Source organism: Vicia villosa, unplaced genomic scaffold (assembly GCF_029867415.1).
Source record: "Vicia villosa cultivar HV-30 ecotype Madison, WI unplaced genomic scaffold, Vvil1.0 ctg.002015F_1_1, whole genome shotgun sequence".
In the NCBI taxonomy this organism is placed as follows: domain Eukaryota; kingdom Viridiplantae; phylum Streptophyta; class Magnoliopsida; order Fabales; family Fabaceae; genus Vicia; species Vicia villosa.
Window position 1 is genome coordinate 133,949 of NW_026705812.1, and position 17,637 is coordinate 151,585.

The window sequence follows — 17,637 nt, forward strand, 5'->3', positions numbered from 1 at the left end:
TCTTGAATTAGTGGAGGGGTTTGGTTTATCCGAATTGGACTTAGGTCATCAACATCAGACTAAGCTTTAACTTAAACTTGTTTTTATGACGGGCTAACCAATAACCTATGAGATTTTACCACAAGCTGATCTCAAACCTAATCGAGAGACTTGATCACGCAAATCCCAAACCTAGGTTTTTTGTGGGCTTAGCTTCGAACCAAAACAAACAATCCCTAAGTGGGTAAAATGTTCAACCAATGTATAAATAAAATTTCCTTGGTGAACTTAAAAATCTAACCTTCTAGAAATACATTTTCCTCATTCACAAAAGAACTTTCTCGAATAGAACATCGGCTAAACTTTTAGTGTGAGAAATTAAACAATAAGATATTTAGAGAGAGAAATGAGAAGTGATAACCACATTTCTTAATGTGAAAAAAAAATTGGAAATGGACCTCTATTTATAGGCCAAAAGTTGGCACAAAAAAAGGAAATGATTTTAAGCCTTTTTAAGATTTTATAATCGATCGGTACATATTGCCAATCAATTGGTTACCCTAAATTAGTCGATTATCAAGCCTTTTTAAGACTTGCCAATCGATCGATACATATTTCCAATTGATTGGTTACCCTAAGTTAATCGATTTTCAAGCTCAAAATGAAAGGAAAATATATTTAGTTGTTGCACATCATTAAGATGTTGTCTTAATCACTTAGGACACATTTTTGAACTTTCCTAATCGATTGGGATAAGGTGTCAAACTGCCAATAGATTGGTCAGAGACAAAAAAATTCCCAAAGCTATTTTGACAACTTATAATTTATCTGGCATGACTTCAAAGTGTTTTTCACAATGTTTTTTTTTTGGAAAATAAGTTTGAATTTTTTTTATGTGTGTGCTCTTTAGACATGTACTTTTACGACAATGCCCTTATGCTTTACAATGTGTTCACTTAGGCGTGTCGAGGCAAACTTTCACATACTTTCATATACTTCAAGACTTGTCAGATGTTTCTTTCTTGTAGACATTTGCTTGAGTTTACTTGAGATGAGGCTTGAGTTAGATTTCATTTAGTTAGAATTATTAGAGAGTCAAGTCCATCAAATATTAATAGTTTGGTTTGCATCTTTAACCGCTTTAACCACTTATGCTTCATTTGTCATTATTCGATATTCAATTATCATCATCAAAAGATATTTTCTTTACTAAAGGCCTGTCACCTAGAGGTAACCTACAAAACAAGGTTCCACAGAGGCGTGTTGCCTTTGTTATGGAAGAAGTTTAACTTGGTCATACTCCTTCTCAATATAGGCATTTATGTAGAAGATCACAATCAATCTCATCGGGAGAAGTTTAACGCGGCCTTACTCTTTTTCATGATAAGTCTGCACATACACAATTGTAGTTAATATTTGTTAGGGAATAATATCGCTAGAGTCCATCTCTTTGTTATGGGAGGAGCTTAGTATAGATAATCTGCATTAAATAAAGTAAATAATATAGTACTCTTGAATTTAATTGGCTACGAGTACATTCATCCAATAACATAATAATATTTAATGCTATGTCATATTTTTATTTTATTTTATCTTAAAAGAATTTTAAATTTTAAATTTATTTACATTAAAGGTCCATATTTTCAAAATCGAACTGGCGATCAAATCAATAAAACTTTTAATTTAAGATTAAATTGGTTCTACTAGTCAAACCTACATTCGAACTGTTTATTAAATGAATTAATAATATGAAATTAAATTTCTTAAAAATATTATACACAATCATATGTTCACAAAATAATAAAATAAATATCTCAAAAATCCATTATAAACATAATACAACAAAATCAATGCTACAAGTAATAAAATAACATAATTAACCTTTATTTAAGAACAATTTGAACAAAATAAAAAATGATAATAAAATAAGTTAAATCAATTCAAACCTAATTAAAATAATAGAACAAAATACCAAAATTAAAATTCAAATAATTCATAATACCTAAATTAAATAGGATTGAATTATCAAAACTAAACAAAATAATATACTTAACTGAATGAATAAAAGTATGTGAATGCGAGTTGAACGACGAAAAAACAAGTCACGATTGAAAAACGAAAAAAAATATTGAGTTGAATAACAACCAATATTCAGTCGGACATGTGATTATGTAAGAGGAGACGTGATGATGATGGAGTGTGGTTGAAAGAAAAAAAACTATAATGGTGTGATAGAAATTAGAAGTGTGTATGACCGTAGAAAAAACAAGAAATTCTTTTTTGTGATAGGAGGATTTTAAATTTTGACCCACTAAGGATTTTTCAAGGTTGGCCTAAGCAAACTCAGCTTCAGTTTTCAGTCTAATGGATTGAACTGACCAATCAAATCCAATTTTTAAAACATCACTAAGGATATCTTAACCCAACCAAAATGTATAGATACCAAAGAATTTACCTTAAAAAAATTAGTAATGCTCTTATAAATTAGAGACCTCATTAAAAGATATCAATGAGCGACATGTAAAAGTCAATTACAATGAATAGATTGACAAGAAACAAACACATTTGATAGTTTACTTGTGAATTTTATGATCTTCCTCCTTAACACCAAAACCATCTCTTCGCGCTGTTGACACATAAGTCAAAATCTCTCTTCATCTTTTTTTGTACATTCAATTTGTCAAATCCTTTCTCTACCTATAAATTCAAACGCATTGCAAAAAGTATTTTCTTTTTTTTTTTTATGTATTTCTACTCAGTAATTGATTATCAAATCCTTATTTCTATCATAGTTTTTTATGGGATATTTTATATCATTAGTTCCAAGTTCTTGATTCCCAAAAATTCTCTTTAAGTTTCTAGATTTATTAATTTCATTGAATGTTGTAGATTTCTCTCTTCTTCTAATTGTTTTGATTTGTTTTTATGCACCTTTATCAGTTACAATGGCAATAATGTAACCAGTGACTCTACATCAACACTTTTATTTTATCATATTATGCCCTTATGCATTTTTTTCTTTTCTAAAATGCTATTTAATTAAAAAAAGAAGACAAAAAATATAAAAGAAAAATGTCCGAAATGATAAAAACGAAATTTTTCATTGGCATTAAAACTGAACACTCCTTTTTTGCATATACATTTGTGACATTGAAATTAAAGATTTCTTGAGTAACCTTTTCCTTTATGAAAACTGAAGGAAAAGTAAACAAGAAATAAAAAAAAACTACTAGGCAAAATCTATGTTAGGAAACTCCATATTGCTCTTCATTCTTTTTCTACTTTGTCATGCCACATTTGTAGCAATGAGTAGTAATAATAGAATGACCAAAACTAACAAGGTTGACCAACACGACATCCTAGGATTCCAGAATACCTTGTAAGCCTTCCAACATAACTTCCTGGTTTAGCTGTGATCATGTCTTTCCTTGAAAACGGCCTGTCCTTTAGCTCTGGTCCCGAGTTTACAAAGTATGCTCCGTTCAAAAACTCGTCGTTGATCGATCTCCATTGCCAACTTGTCCATATTTTTTCTTCTGTGTATTCTCTCTTTGTTACCTCTTTAGCATTGATTTGGTCCTTGCCTACAAATTTGTTTTCAGGGCCAATGAATCTGTTACCTTCACTAATAAGGGTAGGGTTACTGCTACCACCAATGGCATACATTTCCCAATGAGTGTAGTCATTGTTAACACAATGGACAAAACCGAACCTTGCTCTTGGCATTCTTTGGACTAATCTCTTTCCAAAGTGGTTGAATGCCAATGTGATTTGCATGATTTTGTCGTCGGTGTACGAGTCACTAGCACCGAAAAGCATCACCTCGTTGTGGTCGGTGAAATGGCCATTCGAGATGGTAATAGCAGTCGAACCCATGATCGCGTCGATCAAACCATCAGTACAATTTCTCATCGAAACATGATCAATCCAGATATTACTAGAACCAAAGATGGAAATACCATCACCATCACTCCTAGTCCTGATACCATAATGGCTCTCAGAATCTATAATCATGCCGCCTTCACGGACTTGAATGTTGTAAATCTTGATTTCATGGATGATAACATTCTTAATAAATTGGATAGTAATTCCGGCTCCATTGGCAATGTAAACATCAACTCCTCTACCATCAATGGTCTTGTCGCTTGTCATGATAAGCTCTTGTTGGAGTGTGATCATCATGCTGCGAGCGAATGTGATCCAAAGGGAACCGTTACGGGTGACAGCGTGACGGAGAGTGCCGGGTCTTGGGTTCAACAATTCGGTGTCAGAGGGATCAGTGACAACGTAGATTGGACCGCCTTTACCTCCACGGGTATTTCTGCCGAAGCCTTGGACACAGTCGGCTAGCTTCTGGCGGTTGTTAGCCCAATTTGGGTCACACCTCCAGCATCTGTCAATGGGGTTTGTTGCCAAACATTTTTCTCCTCCTTTTCCTCCCTTCAAGTTCCTTCTTGTGCTCTTTCCAGCTATGATTCTGTTTGTAAAAAATATCAATCACATTTTGTTATTTTTTTTATATAAGTTAAAATTTATCGTATGGATTATAAAAAGTGGTTTTTTTTATATGATATAAAATTGAAAGAAATGTGTTATAAATATATGATGTAATTAGTAAAATGCTCACTCAGAGATAGAAGCGGTAAAATTTCCAGAAACTGCAAAAGGATCGGGAAAATAAGCTGCATGATTATCTTGTTTTGCAATTTTAGCCCTTTCCTGCCAATATGAATCAAACTCGGGCCGTTGTTCTTTCCAATACTCACTACTCTCTAATATATTGGCATTCAATGAAGGAGTCATAATTGCCAAACAAAGCAAAAAAAGGAAAATGTTTAGTGATCTCGCCATTTTATTTATTTATTTATTATCCGTTCTTTTTGAATTAAGTTGACCAAAATGGGGTTTAAACTTCAAAAGTATCGAAGTTAACCCCAAGGCCAACCTAATGAAAAAGAAAGAACAATTGGTAATGGGGACACTTCAAAATGATGAGTAAAAGAATTTGACCCCAACAATGGTTTAAATGTTGCATAGGTATATTTATACTCCAAAATCAAAAGTTAATTTTGGGTATGTTAGAAAAACATGAGGCTAGGAAAACGGGTTACTTATCTTTGATAGTGAATGTTTTTGTGGTAAAAAATTGTAATGGGTTTTCCTTCACTCACTTGCATACTATTTATGGGAAATACTTAAAGTTACAATTTGTAATTTCATTGTCATAGCCATAAAAAAAGGTGTTCTTCGTTGGCCTCTAAATCTAAACAGAAAAGTGTGTTTTTTGACATGGCATAGTTGTACATGTAAATAAAACTGCTGGTCATCAGGGTGACAAGGAATTATAATTGAGTTTTGTCATGTAATGCATGGCTGCATCATAAAATTTAATTGCTTACTATATTTTAGCTCTTAATATAGCATTTAAATTGCAATGGACTCCCACTAAAGTTGATTTTATTGTTATTGAAAAACTAATGTGGGAAATACTAATCAGTGTTACTGGGTCACTCGTTAAAAGTTTAAAAAATATATGTTATTTATTAAATATTTTTATTTAATATATTGAAAATTAAAATAATTAATTTTTATAAAAAATAAAAAGTATGTTTTTTTGAAAATACTTATAAGTGCATTGCAAATTAAAACAATTAATTTAATTAAAAAATATTTTAAAAGTTGCTTCTGTGACACTCGTCAGGGCCGGTCTAACGAATTTGAAGGCCCAAGACAAAATTTAAAATAATTTTTTTAACATAAAAATATATATTTATAAAACTTGTAATAATTTTATTTTAAATAAAAAAACCATCAATGAGGTTTTTAAATTATTATTTTTTTCAATTAAAAATCTAAAAAATATAAAATTAAATATATTATTTTTATTAATTTAATTCTTAATTAATATTAATAATTTCATATTATTTTTATCATATTAGCATAAATTAAATTTACTAATTTTATGTACTTCTCAAGCTACATATTAAAAATAGTAACTTAATATATTTGTATAATTTAAAAATTATATTAAAAAGAGAGTATTATTTTATAAAATTAATTTAAAATTATTTATTAAAAATATTTATTTTTGTTTGTGTGGAAACAATAATAAATCTTAGTCAACTTTTTCTTAAATAAAAAATAAAAGATAAATATATTTATTTTATATTAATTTAATTTATTAAAATATTTATTTATGAAATTTAGACAAGGAATAAAAGTGCACCTCTAATGCTTTTTATTAATTATTATAAAAATTGAATAATGAAAGGAAAAAAATTGAATAAAAAAAAGTAAGAAAAGAAAAATATAAGAATAAAAAAATGATAATGTAAAAAACGCTTAAAAATATGGACTCTAAATTAAAGATCCAAATCCTATAATTTTTTGGACCGGACGAACCGATTCATGGGCTCGCCTATTTTAATATCTCTACCTTTAAATAGAATATTTTTTCCATGCAACTGAAAAAATTATTCATTTGATTTGAAGATAAATACAAAAGATTGAAAGAAAAATAATATTCAAAAGATTTAACAGGCATATAAATAATCTTGTTATTAGATACAAGTGCTCTTAGGATGAGTTGATTTAACGTATTGTTTAAAAAAAATTATATTTATATATGATTTTTTTATTGGACAACTCTTTCTATTCTTATATTGATATTGTTAGAAAGTGGAAGTATATAGTTTTTTTTAATAAAGTTGTTGGTTTATAAATCATCAACAATTTGTTTACAAATAAACGTCGTTGACAAGGGTTGAACCTTAGACTAACAAAACCCTTAACTCAACTAGCAGGTGTCAGCTGAGCTACACCACCCATCCCGAAGTATATAGTTATAAATGTGCTCTTAGATTTTTTTTGTATAAGATTTTTTATTGGGTAATATTTTCTAATTTTTTTCATAACTTTTATTCTGAATTATATATTTTAAAACTTTTATTTAAATAATAAGGGAGACTTTAATAGGTTTTAATTTTTAAAAACTATTTTGTCAAACAATTTTAAAATAAAATTTTAAAAAAAAAATAAAACTTGTTTGAAATTTATATTTTTAAAAACTGTTTTAAAACTTTACAATATTTTAAATTTTCCATTTACGAAAAATATATCATTTTTTGTTGATGTTTTTATTGGCTGATTGTTATCTATGTTTGGCTAAAATATAATAGCAGCAAAATGTTATAGAATGTATAAGTCTTGCAAATATAAAAGAACATAACAGGTACAAAAGCAAGATGTTGTATGGAATGTCATGACATCGCGCCTGTAGAACTGGAACATGAAGATTCAGTTTGATACTCAACAGATAAAGAATATTCTATGGAATATTATGTAATCCTATGTGGCACAGATTTAAAGGTCAAAAGAATCAAGTCAGAATATTGAAGAATCAAATTAGAATATTGAAGATTCAGCAGTTTCTAATTTAGGAGATAAATTAGGAAACTTGTGATTGAAGACTTTTCTTTTAGCAGAAGATATCTGCTGATTTGTAACAGCTAGTAATGTTGCGATTGTGAGCCCAAGTACAATTGGGAATAGGTTATAAAAAGAATCCTTTGTAACCTAGTTTTGTAAGCAAACCGTGTATTTAAAAGATGTAGTCATTAGGGTTTGTAGAGGTAGACCACCTAGGTTGTGGGATGGATGTCATGTCCTTCTCGAAACCTGTAGGTAAGAGAATTTATTGTTCTCACTCGAAACCTGTAGTTAAGAGTTGAGTATTATGTTCTCGATTGAAAGCTGTGAAGCTAGATCAAGTATTGTGTCTTGAAGAGTGTCTTCAATACTATTGTTAAGAAGATCACAGGTTGTGATTGATTAAGGGAATTGAGGGGGGCCTCATACCAAGGAGTGTCTTAGGTAAAGTATATCACAGGTAGTTTTAAGTGATTAGATCGCAGACTTGAGGTTTGCTGAGGGTCTATGAATTGATTCTATTATAGTGGACTTATTCCTGGCTTGGTAACCCCCAGAGTAGGTTTTGTTGAACCGAACCGGGTAAACAATTCACTGTGTTATTTATCTTCTGCAATGTATTATCTTTTCATTCTTGGATGTTGTAACATCGTGTATAACATCAGGATCAGGTTTAATAGCTTGTCCTATTACAGAACCAACGAAGTTTACAATATGTTTGACTGAACTAACATGGCCCCAGACTCCCAGTGCTCATGGACTCCTTCTTCTTAAGGAGTATTCAAAAATTGGGGATCATTATGTCCTTCCTTATCTAATATGATAACATATCAGATGTCTTGACATCGTGAGTGACATCCTGAGTCTATCATACCAGAATTTCAATCGGTATCGGAGCAGGCATCATCTCTGTCTCTGGATGAGATCCATGGGGATATTTTATGGTTGTGCTGAAGGTAGAAGATTGTTTGAACAAGGAGTGTTCATATTGTATGGTCCCTTAAAGTTAAGGGTGGACCTATTTGTGTAAGACTAGACCAATCTGACCAGAGCCGTTGTACCTTCTTGATGAAAGAAGATAATGATGCTTGGACAAGAAGATAAATTCAGAAACTTCATGCAGGAGTGAAGACTTTGGATTGTATTGTTCAATCATTATACACAGAGAAGAGTATAATCAAAAGCTTCATGCGGGAGTGAAGACTCTGATAAGATAATCTCTGTAATTAAGGATTATGATCAGGATTTCATTTTTGGAGTAGGGTCTAGAATGTAGCTTGTTGAAGAAGCAAGCATATTGAAGGGTTGATTTATTTTCAATCCGTGGATGTCATGCTTACAATTAAAACATGGAGTAAGCATATTGAAGTATGGCTATTTTCCGCTGCATTGCCTCTGGTGCAACCCCTATTATAAAAGAAAGATTCTAGGGTTATTTATATTCAATAGAATGTATGGCAGAACCTTACAGCTATAATTAAAGAGTCAAAGATACTCGAGTAATCTCTCAAGTCCACTCATAATGGCATGGTTTATTAGAGCTGATGAATGTCAACTGATCAATGATATTTATAATCATCTGCAAGTGTGAACCTTGAAGAGTTTCAAGGCTGGAGTGTTCCTAGAAGGAGAAACAGATGTCCTACTGGATGATGGGACATTAGTACTGGTATGCAGCTACCAGTTGAAGAACAGATGTTCTGGTGCTAAACTAATGTAGTGTGAGATCATTGGTTTGGAACCTACTCCTGATCTGGAAGAGGAGACATCTGATTATAAGTTGATCAGGACACGATCAACATGTACTTCTACTCCAAATCTTAATTTATGGGAGTTTAGGAGTAAAAAGCTCAGTGCCAAAGAAAACTCATGAAGGTATTCCTTTCTGATCCTTTATGTATAAATCAAGATGAGCTTACATCTGGTATTTTCCTCTGATCAAAGGAACCAGATATGAGGATTTTCATTCATAACCATAGAGCAGTTTTTGGAGCTGAATACTGTGTCTCAACCACAGTGAAATATGGTCACGAATGTTGACTGCCCTAGTTGTTATACAGAAAGGGTAGTGTTATTTAGAATCAAGGAAGTCAAATGGCTCAGAAGAATCTGACTAATTCAGTGTTATGCCATAACTGAGTCTGTTCCATAAACCTAAATGAGGGAATCTCCTCTATAGGTACAGACTATGGCATCCATCATCTCAAAATCATAATTAAAGTCTGAATAAAATCTTATTAAGATGTTGGCTATTCTATTCTTTGATATGTCTGGATGTTGCTGATATTTACACACTACTGTTTCCACCCCAAGTGCTATGAATTAGATGTTAGAGATGTTAACTAATAACCATAAAGGATGATGTCATATCAGATGTTACAACATCATCTCAAGATGTTTAGTTTTTTTTCTGTTTATTGCCAAGGGTAAGCAAGGAGGTGATCAGTCAGAATATTCTAGTGTGAGTAATAAATTCTAACTGACTAACTGATATGTACTTTGACGGGAGACTTAGTACTTATTAGGTGTAGAACCTGAATACAAGACTGCGAAGAAGAAATCAGTCAAGATAAACTAGTGTGAGTAGTAAATCTTACTGAGTAACTAATGAGTACTTTGATGGGAGACTTAGTACCAATTAGATGAGAAGCCCTTCCAGTTATGTATTCAAGAACTAGTGTGAACTAAATGTTATTGTTCACTGTTATCCTCACAAGTTCAGGGAGCTGGATATCTGTATGAAGAGAAGAAGTATGTGATGAAGGAAAAAGATCAACATGAAAATACATCATCACTACTGTTGAAGACACCAGAGAGATAAGGTTCAGACTTATGTGCTGAAGATTGATATATGCTTATATAATTATAGTTTCTTCTACTTCAAGTTGCAGAGTGTGGCAATCTGAATCTTGTGTAACAAGCAAACTAAAGATTCTGAATTTGGAAATTGTGACAAATTCCAAATGAAGGGTGCTTCAAGGACGAACATCAAAGATGTCCTAAATTTGTATATCTCAGGGGGAGTAAGAGAGTATAGAGATCAGCAAGGACAATGTTATTCTGCTTCTAATCAAATGGAAAGTCTCTCAAAGACTAATCTTTAAGCCAGAAGAACAATGTCATACAAGATGTTAGAACATAACTCAAGACATGTTTTATCCTTGAAAATCAACAAGAATCATTCTTTAGATTATCATCTAAAAACATGTATTGATGGTGTGTATCACTTGTTCTGATATAGTGCATGTTCCAACCATTGCACAAGTCCACCTGATGCAGTTCTTTTTCAAATAACATCTCTGGATTAAGACATTTGTTAAAGTCCGGGTATGTTGTTTAAATTGCTCAGGTTTCCAGAGTCTTTTCCATTTCATATTTTTTTAGTCTTGCTTGAGTCTCTCATGTCCTTCTTTCGGATATGAGTTAAGTCTAGAGTCTATGTTATGTTTGTCAACTTGTGACAAACATAGGGAATAAGGGTAATGTTCAGACATTGTTAAGTCTGAAGTCATTCTTTGTAGTTGTTTTGTAAATATATTTTTTTAAGTTTAGAGTCTTGTTTCGAGTCATGAACACAAATTGTTTCTTATGTTCTAAGTCAGTTTATAGAGGAATGTTATCTATAACACCCCGTAAATTCATAAATTAATTTAATTAAGTTAAATTAATTATTTGGAAATTATTTAATTATTTAATAATTAAAATTGGATTTTTGGAAGAATTATGGGAATTATTGTTATTGGGCCGTGACGTAGTTAGTAAAAGGGGAGGTGCCAATGGATAGGCCTTACTAACTAGTAACTAATTATCCTATTTTTCATAAAATATAGAAATTGTTAAAATAAGGAAAAAGGAGAAGCAGAAGAGGAAAAGAGAAGGAACGTGGAAGGGGAGAAGAAGAGGAAGAGAAGAATTCAAGATTTTGGCTAAGGTAAGGGGGGGACTCTTCCGATTAACCTCTTTTATCGGGTTGTAGGTGTTAGAATTGAGATTAGTATGATATTGATTCGGTAGAGAAATATGTTCTAGGTTGGGGTTTTGGAAATTTAGGTTCAATTTGGTAGATTATGTGTAACTACTTGTTTTGTGATGATTGATGATGTTGGATGTGTTGTTTGATTGATGATATAACATGTATTACCTGTGAATTAATTTTGTTTTCCGTGTACAGTCGAAATGATTCGATAGGGTTGTGTTTGGGGAAAATAAGTTTCTATCAAAAGTGCTTTTTTTCTGTTGCAAGCTGATGTAACCGGTTACGGTCGGGCTTGTAACCGGTTACGGTTGTGAAAAATGGGGTTTTTGGGCTGGTTACAAGTTCCTAACCGGTTACGATGTTGTTCGTAACCGGGTACGTTCACATAGAAATAATAACAAATAGTGTTACGTCAAGCGTAACCGGTTACGGTGTCCTTGTAACCGGTTACACTGAAGCTGTTTTTGAAAAATTGTTTTTCTGTAACCCGTTACGCTGTAGCTTTTGTCAAAAATAATTATTTTCAAAAATTCATATCTTTTGAACCATAAGTCCGTTTTGGGTGCCGTTTTGGGCGTTGAGTCAATAATTTTATTTCTTATATATCTAAATAATTCAAAGAGCAGTGGCTCACTTTTATTTTATATAACTGATATTTTTGAAACGGTAAATTGTGGCGGATGTGTTATGCATGGTATTGTGATGATGTAAATCCCATGTTGTTGTTGTGTTGGTTGATGTATTGGGTACTTGATTGTGAAATGGCGTTATTGTCGTATGTACTTTATAATGAGTTGAATTATGATAATGTTGTTCATATGATTGGAGTGGTGATTAGCATGTGATAGATGATGCATGCATTTCGTAATCGTATGGTGGCTGAATCCCGATGTAGATGCATGAGTGGTCGCAAATTCCCATTGTGTGGAATTAGTGAGAGGAAGTAGCCGTATCCTTGATGATGGTGGATTGGTGATATGGGTGAAACTCATGATTGGTACCACATGCATATAGTTGCATTGCATTAGGTGTATGAATTATTATAACATGAATGGAAGGTTGTCCAATGTTATAATGTTGTGTGTTTGATCAACTGTTGTATTTGATGGATGTGTATATAATCTGAATGTGTTTGCTATTGGGTGGATATTATACTGTTGATGTTTTATCGTTTATGAACTGATAACATTGTTTAATTGCGAATGAGGCTCACCTTTACTATTGAACATTTTCAGATTGAAGTGTAGCGGTGCTTGCTTTGGTGACGATAGCTTGTAGGCTGTCTCGATAGTTTTAGAGTCGTGTCATGCTCTGGTCTTGTAACACTGGGGGACATTTGCGTTTAGAGTTGGATAATAACTCTTGTTTTGGTTTTGTTGTTGAATAATGTTGTTTATGCCTTGAACGTGGTAGACGATGGTTTTGAATATTCAACTGATGAAGTATTCCGCTGTGTTTTAATCATGTTTGTAATTGTTTATGTTCCTTAGAACAGCATGACAGATATTTTAGTTTATATGAAATAATTGTAATGCTCTTAATTACATGTTTACTCTAAAAAATATTATTTAATTTATCGGGGGTTTAGAAGGGTGTTACTATAGTGGTATCAGAGCCTGGTTGGTCATTGCGGCCAGTGTCTTATTGTTAATTATTCTTTTGGTATGCGACATGTATGTGAAACACTATTGGTACTTGGTCTGTTCCTTGTTGTTGGATGCAGAAGTGGGATTTAAGATAAGTGGGGTAGAAGCTTTGCTTCTCGTATATGTTTCAGTTGCAAGTTTGCGAGTAGAATCGGTGTCTTGGTGTTTCGGAAACTGAAATTTGGCAAAAGAATGTGTCTCTCGAGTTATAAGGAGTTCGGGAATGAAGAGATATGTTAAGAATTGTTTGAAATATGGTTAAGTTGAAGAAAAATTAGTTTTGGAATGGAATTCTTTAAGCAAAACGCAGGAAAAAAATTCTGAATCATTGTGAAACTTCAAAAATTCATAACTGGAGTTTTCGGCATCCGAATTGAGTCCCGTTTGAAGCGCTGGAAAGCTAATGAGATGAAATATATTATGAAAATGGTTTCAGCATCTGTAAGGAATTTACTTGTGACAGGGTGATGTTAGAAAGAGTCGAAGTTCGTGGTTACGCTTATCCTTGGAACCGAGCTTGTGCGCTGGTGTCGCGCGAGACGTTAGTGTCAGAGTCAAGTGAATTGAAGAAGTAAATTAAAGGATTGTTGAGAAGAAATTTTAAGAAACTAAGTGTACAATTTGAGGATTTTTGGGGACATCATAAAGAATGTCGTTGCAATGTCGTCGATGTGTACAGTTTCGGATAACGTTGGAAAATTCATATCTTGAGTTCCGAGTATCAGATTGATGTGCCGTTTGAACTCAAGGAGAGATGAAATTATATTCTACCTTATGGAGGGGTTATAAGTGCAGTAGAGGAGATACTATAAGGAGAGGTTCCGAAGTCGGTTATAGAAGCGTGAGGCTTGTTGATTAGGAACTGTTACTATTCGCAATCGTTGGAGACGAAGTTGAGTAGAATATGTCGTTGACAATTAAGTTGAGAGAACAAGATGTTCAGTATCAATGAGGATTTGAGTGTTGATGGATTTTAAGGAAAAGAGAAGTAGTAGTAAAGGAGAAATTAACTGTAAGACGATTTAAGTCGTATTTGTGATGCCAAAGTAGCGGTATGCTTGAAAGAAGGATTGTAGAGGATTTCTATCGCCAATTCGAAGTAAGGAAAAATTTGTTGAGATTCTGAGTGGAATGATATTTGGACGCGAAATATGTTATGGGATTTAGAGTAAAACTGCGAGCTATGAATGTTGTCGCGGTCTTTTTCTAAGATAAGGACTTTGGTCGGGACGAGACGAATCCTGGTGTATAAGTATAATAATAGTTCTGGAGTGGAGAAATAGTCAACGATTGTGTGATGCTAGGTGACTATGAAGCGAAACGTGTTTAATGTTTAGATGATTGTGTTAACTTGAAGGAACCAAGTGAGAAGGAAGTTGTGAGAGTTGTAAAACTCAGTGAATTATTGGATTATGACGTTGTTAATGAGTTTGTGAGAAAATTTAGAAAGGACACTATTATGTATGGTTGTCGACTATCTATTGACAAATTGAGGACTTGATCACCCTTAATCCCTTGTCGATAATAGGCAAAATCATATTGGGATAAATTGGATTTATCTTACTATCTTAATGGTGCGTAAAGTGATAGATGTTAGTGAAAGTCTGAAGCTTGATTGAAACTTGTGAGCCATATAGTTGAGGTAGATGCTAATAGGAGATGTGAACTAAGATGGATGTTCAGAGTTGCATAGTTGAAGCATGGTGTGCCAAAGTACTGTGTTTCTCATAAATTGTGCTGATTGAATAAGGAAGTTCTTGTAGTTGTTGGTGGATGATGAGTTGTGTGGATATTAGTCGGGTTATACTATTCAGTTGGCATTATAATAACTTTGTTTCCATTGTAGTAATGATGTTGCTGGTTACCGTAAAGAATGAGTAATACGCTATAATATTAGGAAGTTGATTAAGTGGGTTATGTCAATGTCACTATGAGAGTGATACGACGAGATGAATGAAAGTGTTGATGCTTCGTTAATGCATCACATCTGTGTATGGGAATAAGAATTGTTTCTAAGATTTGTAGTTTCATGGGTCTTGCAGGTTACTATAGGAAATTTATTGAAGGATTTTCGAAGTAAGCATTGTCGTTAACTAAGTTGAATCGGAAGGGTCGAGCATTCATTTGGGATTCAAAGTGTGAAGAAGGATTCCAAGAGTTAAAGAAAGGGTGACTAGTGCTCCTATCTTGATTTTGTCGAATCCAGAGGAATCTTTTGTGGTATATTGTGATGCTTCATTGTTGGGTTTAGGCGGTGTATTGATGCAGAATCGAAAGGTTGTGGCTTATGCGTTGAGACAACTCAAAGTGCATGAAAGGAATTATCCGACTCATGATTTGGAGTTAGAAGCTGTAGTATTTGTATTGAAATTGTGGAGACACTATTTATACGGTTCGAGGTTTGAAGTATTTAGCGATCACAAAAGTCTGAAGTATCTCTTTGATCAGAAAGAGCTTAATATGAGGCAAAGAAGATGGTTAGAGTTTCTTAAGGATTATGATTTTGGATTGAATTACCATCCAGGTAAATCGAACGTTGTTGCTGGTACGTTGAGTATGAATTCTTTACATATATCTATGCTAATGGTGAGAGAATTGGATTTGACTGAACAATTCAGAGACTTGAGTTTGGTATGTGAAGGTACTGCTAGTAGTGTTAAATTGGGTATGTTGAAGCTGACGAGTAACATTCTTGATGAGATTAGAGAAGGACAAAAGACTGATGTTGAATTGGTTGATAAGTTGACTTTGATTAACCAAGACGAAGGAGGTGAGTTCAGAATTGATGAAAATGGTATATCGAGGTTTGGTGATCGTGTTTGTGTTCCTGATGTTGCCAAATTGAGAAGAAATTGTTTTGGTGGCCTGGAATGAAAAAGGAAGCAACAGAATTTGTGTAAGCTTGTTTGACTTTCCAGAAGTCGAAAATTGGACATCAGAAGCCGTCTGGGTTTATGCAACCGATGTTTATTCTGGAATGGAAGTGGGATAGCATCTCCATGGATTTTGTTTCTGGTTTGCCGAGGACGGCTAATAATTGTGAAGCTATTTGGATTATCGTGGACAGATTGACGAAATCTGCTCACTTTATACCGATGAGAATGGATTATCTGATGGAGAAGTTAGCTCAGTTGTATATTGAGAAGATAGTTAGCCTTCACGGTATTCCTTCGAGTATTGTGTCAGATAGAGATCCAAGGTTTACATCGAAGTTCTGAGAAGGTTTGCAGAAAGCTTTGGGTACTAAGTTGAGATTGAGTTCTGCTTATCATCCGCAGACTGGCGGTCAGACGGAAAGGACAATTCAATCTTTGGAAGATTTGTTGCGCGCTTTTGTGTTAGAGAAAGGATGTGCTTGGGATAGTTACTTGCCTTTGATTAAGTTTATGAGATTTACTCCTATGACGGGTATTGGTCGAGCTTTGAAGTCAAAGAAGTTGACTACGCGTTTTATTGGTCCGTTTCAGAGTAAGAAAAGAGTAGGAGAAGTAGCTTATCGTGTTGCTTTACTGCCGAAGCTTGCGAATTACATGATGTGTTTCATGTGTCTCAACTGAGGAAGTATATTGCGGATCCTTCTCATGTAATCCAAGTGGATGATGTACAGGTGAAGGACAACTTGACAATTGAGACTGTGCCTATGAGAATCGAAGATCGTAAGATGAAGAAATTACGTGGTAAAGTGATAACTTTAGTCAGAGTAGCTTGGGGAGGGCCAGCGTGTGGAAATGTTACTTGGGAGCTGGAGATTCAGATGAATGACTCTTATCCTGAACTGTTTACTTGAAGTATGTTTTCGATGATGAAAACTCTTTTAGTGAGGGAGAGTTGTAACACCCCGTAAATTCATAAATTAATTATTTGTAAATTATTTAATTATTTAATAATTAAAATCGGATTTTTGGAAGAATTATGGGAATTATTGTTATTGGGCCATGACGTAGTTAGTAAAAGGGGAGGTGCCAATGGAGAGGCCTTACTAACTAATTATCCTATTTTTCATAAAATAGAGAAATTGTTAAAATAAGGAAAAAGGAGAAGCAAAATAGGAAAAGAGAAGGAACGTGAAAAAGGAGAAGAAGAGGAAGAGAAGAATTCAAGATTTTGGCTAAGGTAAGGGGGGACTCTTCCGATTAACCTCTATTATCGGGTTGTAGGCGTTAGGATTGAGATTAGTATGCTATTGATTCGGTAGAGAAATGTGTTCTAGGTTAGGGTTTTGGAAATTTAGGTTCAATTTGGTAGATTATGTGTAACTACATGTTTTGTGATGATTGATGATGTTGGATGTGTTGTTTGATTGATGATATAACATGTATTACCTGTGAATTGTTTCTGTTATTTGTGTACAGTCGAAATGATTCGAAAGGGTTGTGTTTGGGGAAAATAAGTTGCTTCCAAAAGTGATTTTTTCTGTTGCAGGTTGATGTAACCAGTTAGGGTCGGGCTTGTAACCGGTTACGGTTGTGAAAAATGGGGTTTTTTGGTTAGTTACGAGTTCGTAACCGGTTACGGTGTTGTTCATAACCGGTTACGGCCACGTAGAAATAATAATGAATAGAGTTACGTCAAGCGTAACCGGTTACGATGTCCTTGTAACCGGTTACA

The 17,637-nt window shown here is 33.5% G+C and overlaps 1 protein-coding gene across 1 annotated transcript; it reads right to left on the reverse strand.

Annotated features, from left to right (window-relative positions):
- Nucleotides 1-3,061: 3,061 nt before the first annotated feature.
- On the reverse strand, nt 3,062-4,983 carry LOC131637499 (pectate lyase-like). The gene is made up of 2 exons (XM_058908090.1): nt 4,607-4,983; nt 3,062-4,456 (listed from the first exon to the last, which is right to left on the reverse strand). Exons 1-2 carry the CDS (start codon nt 4,828-4,830, stop codon nt 3,313-3,315), a joined length of 1,368 nt encoding a protein of 455 aa, XP_058764073.1. The 5' UTR covers nt 4,831-4,983; the 3' UTR covers nt 3,062-3,312.
- Between the last annotated feature and the right edge of the window lie 12,654 nt (nt 4,984-17,637).

Bases quoted from the DNA above. Each gene is read 5' to 3' on its own strand.
- LOC131637499 (XM_058908090.1), bottom strand. From the start codon at position 4,830: ATGGCGAGATCACTAAACATTTTCCTTTTTTTGCTTTGTTTGGCAATT. The intron at 4,457-4,606 runs GTGAGCATTTTA...TTTTACAAACAG, and splicing joins TTTACCGCTTCTATCTCTGA to AATCATAGCTGGAAAGAGCA.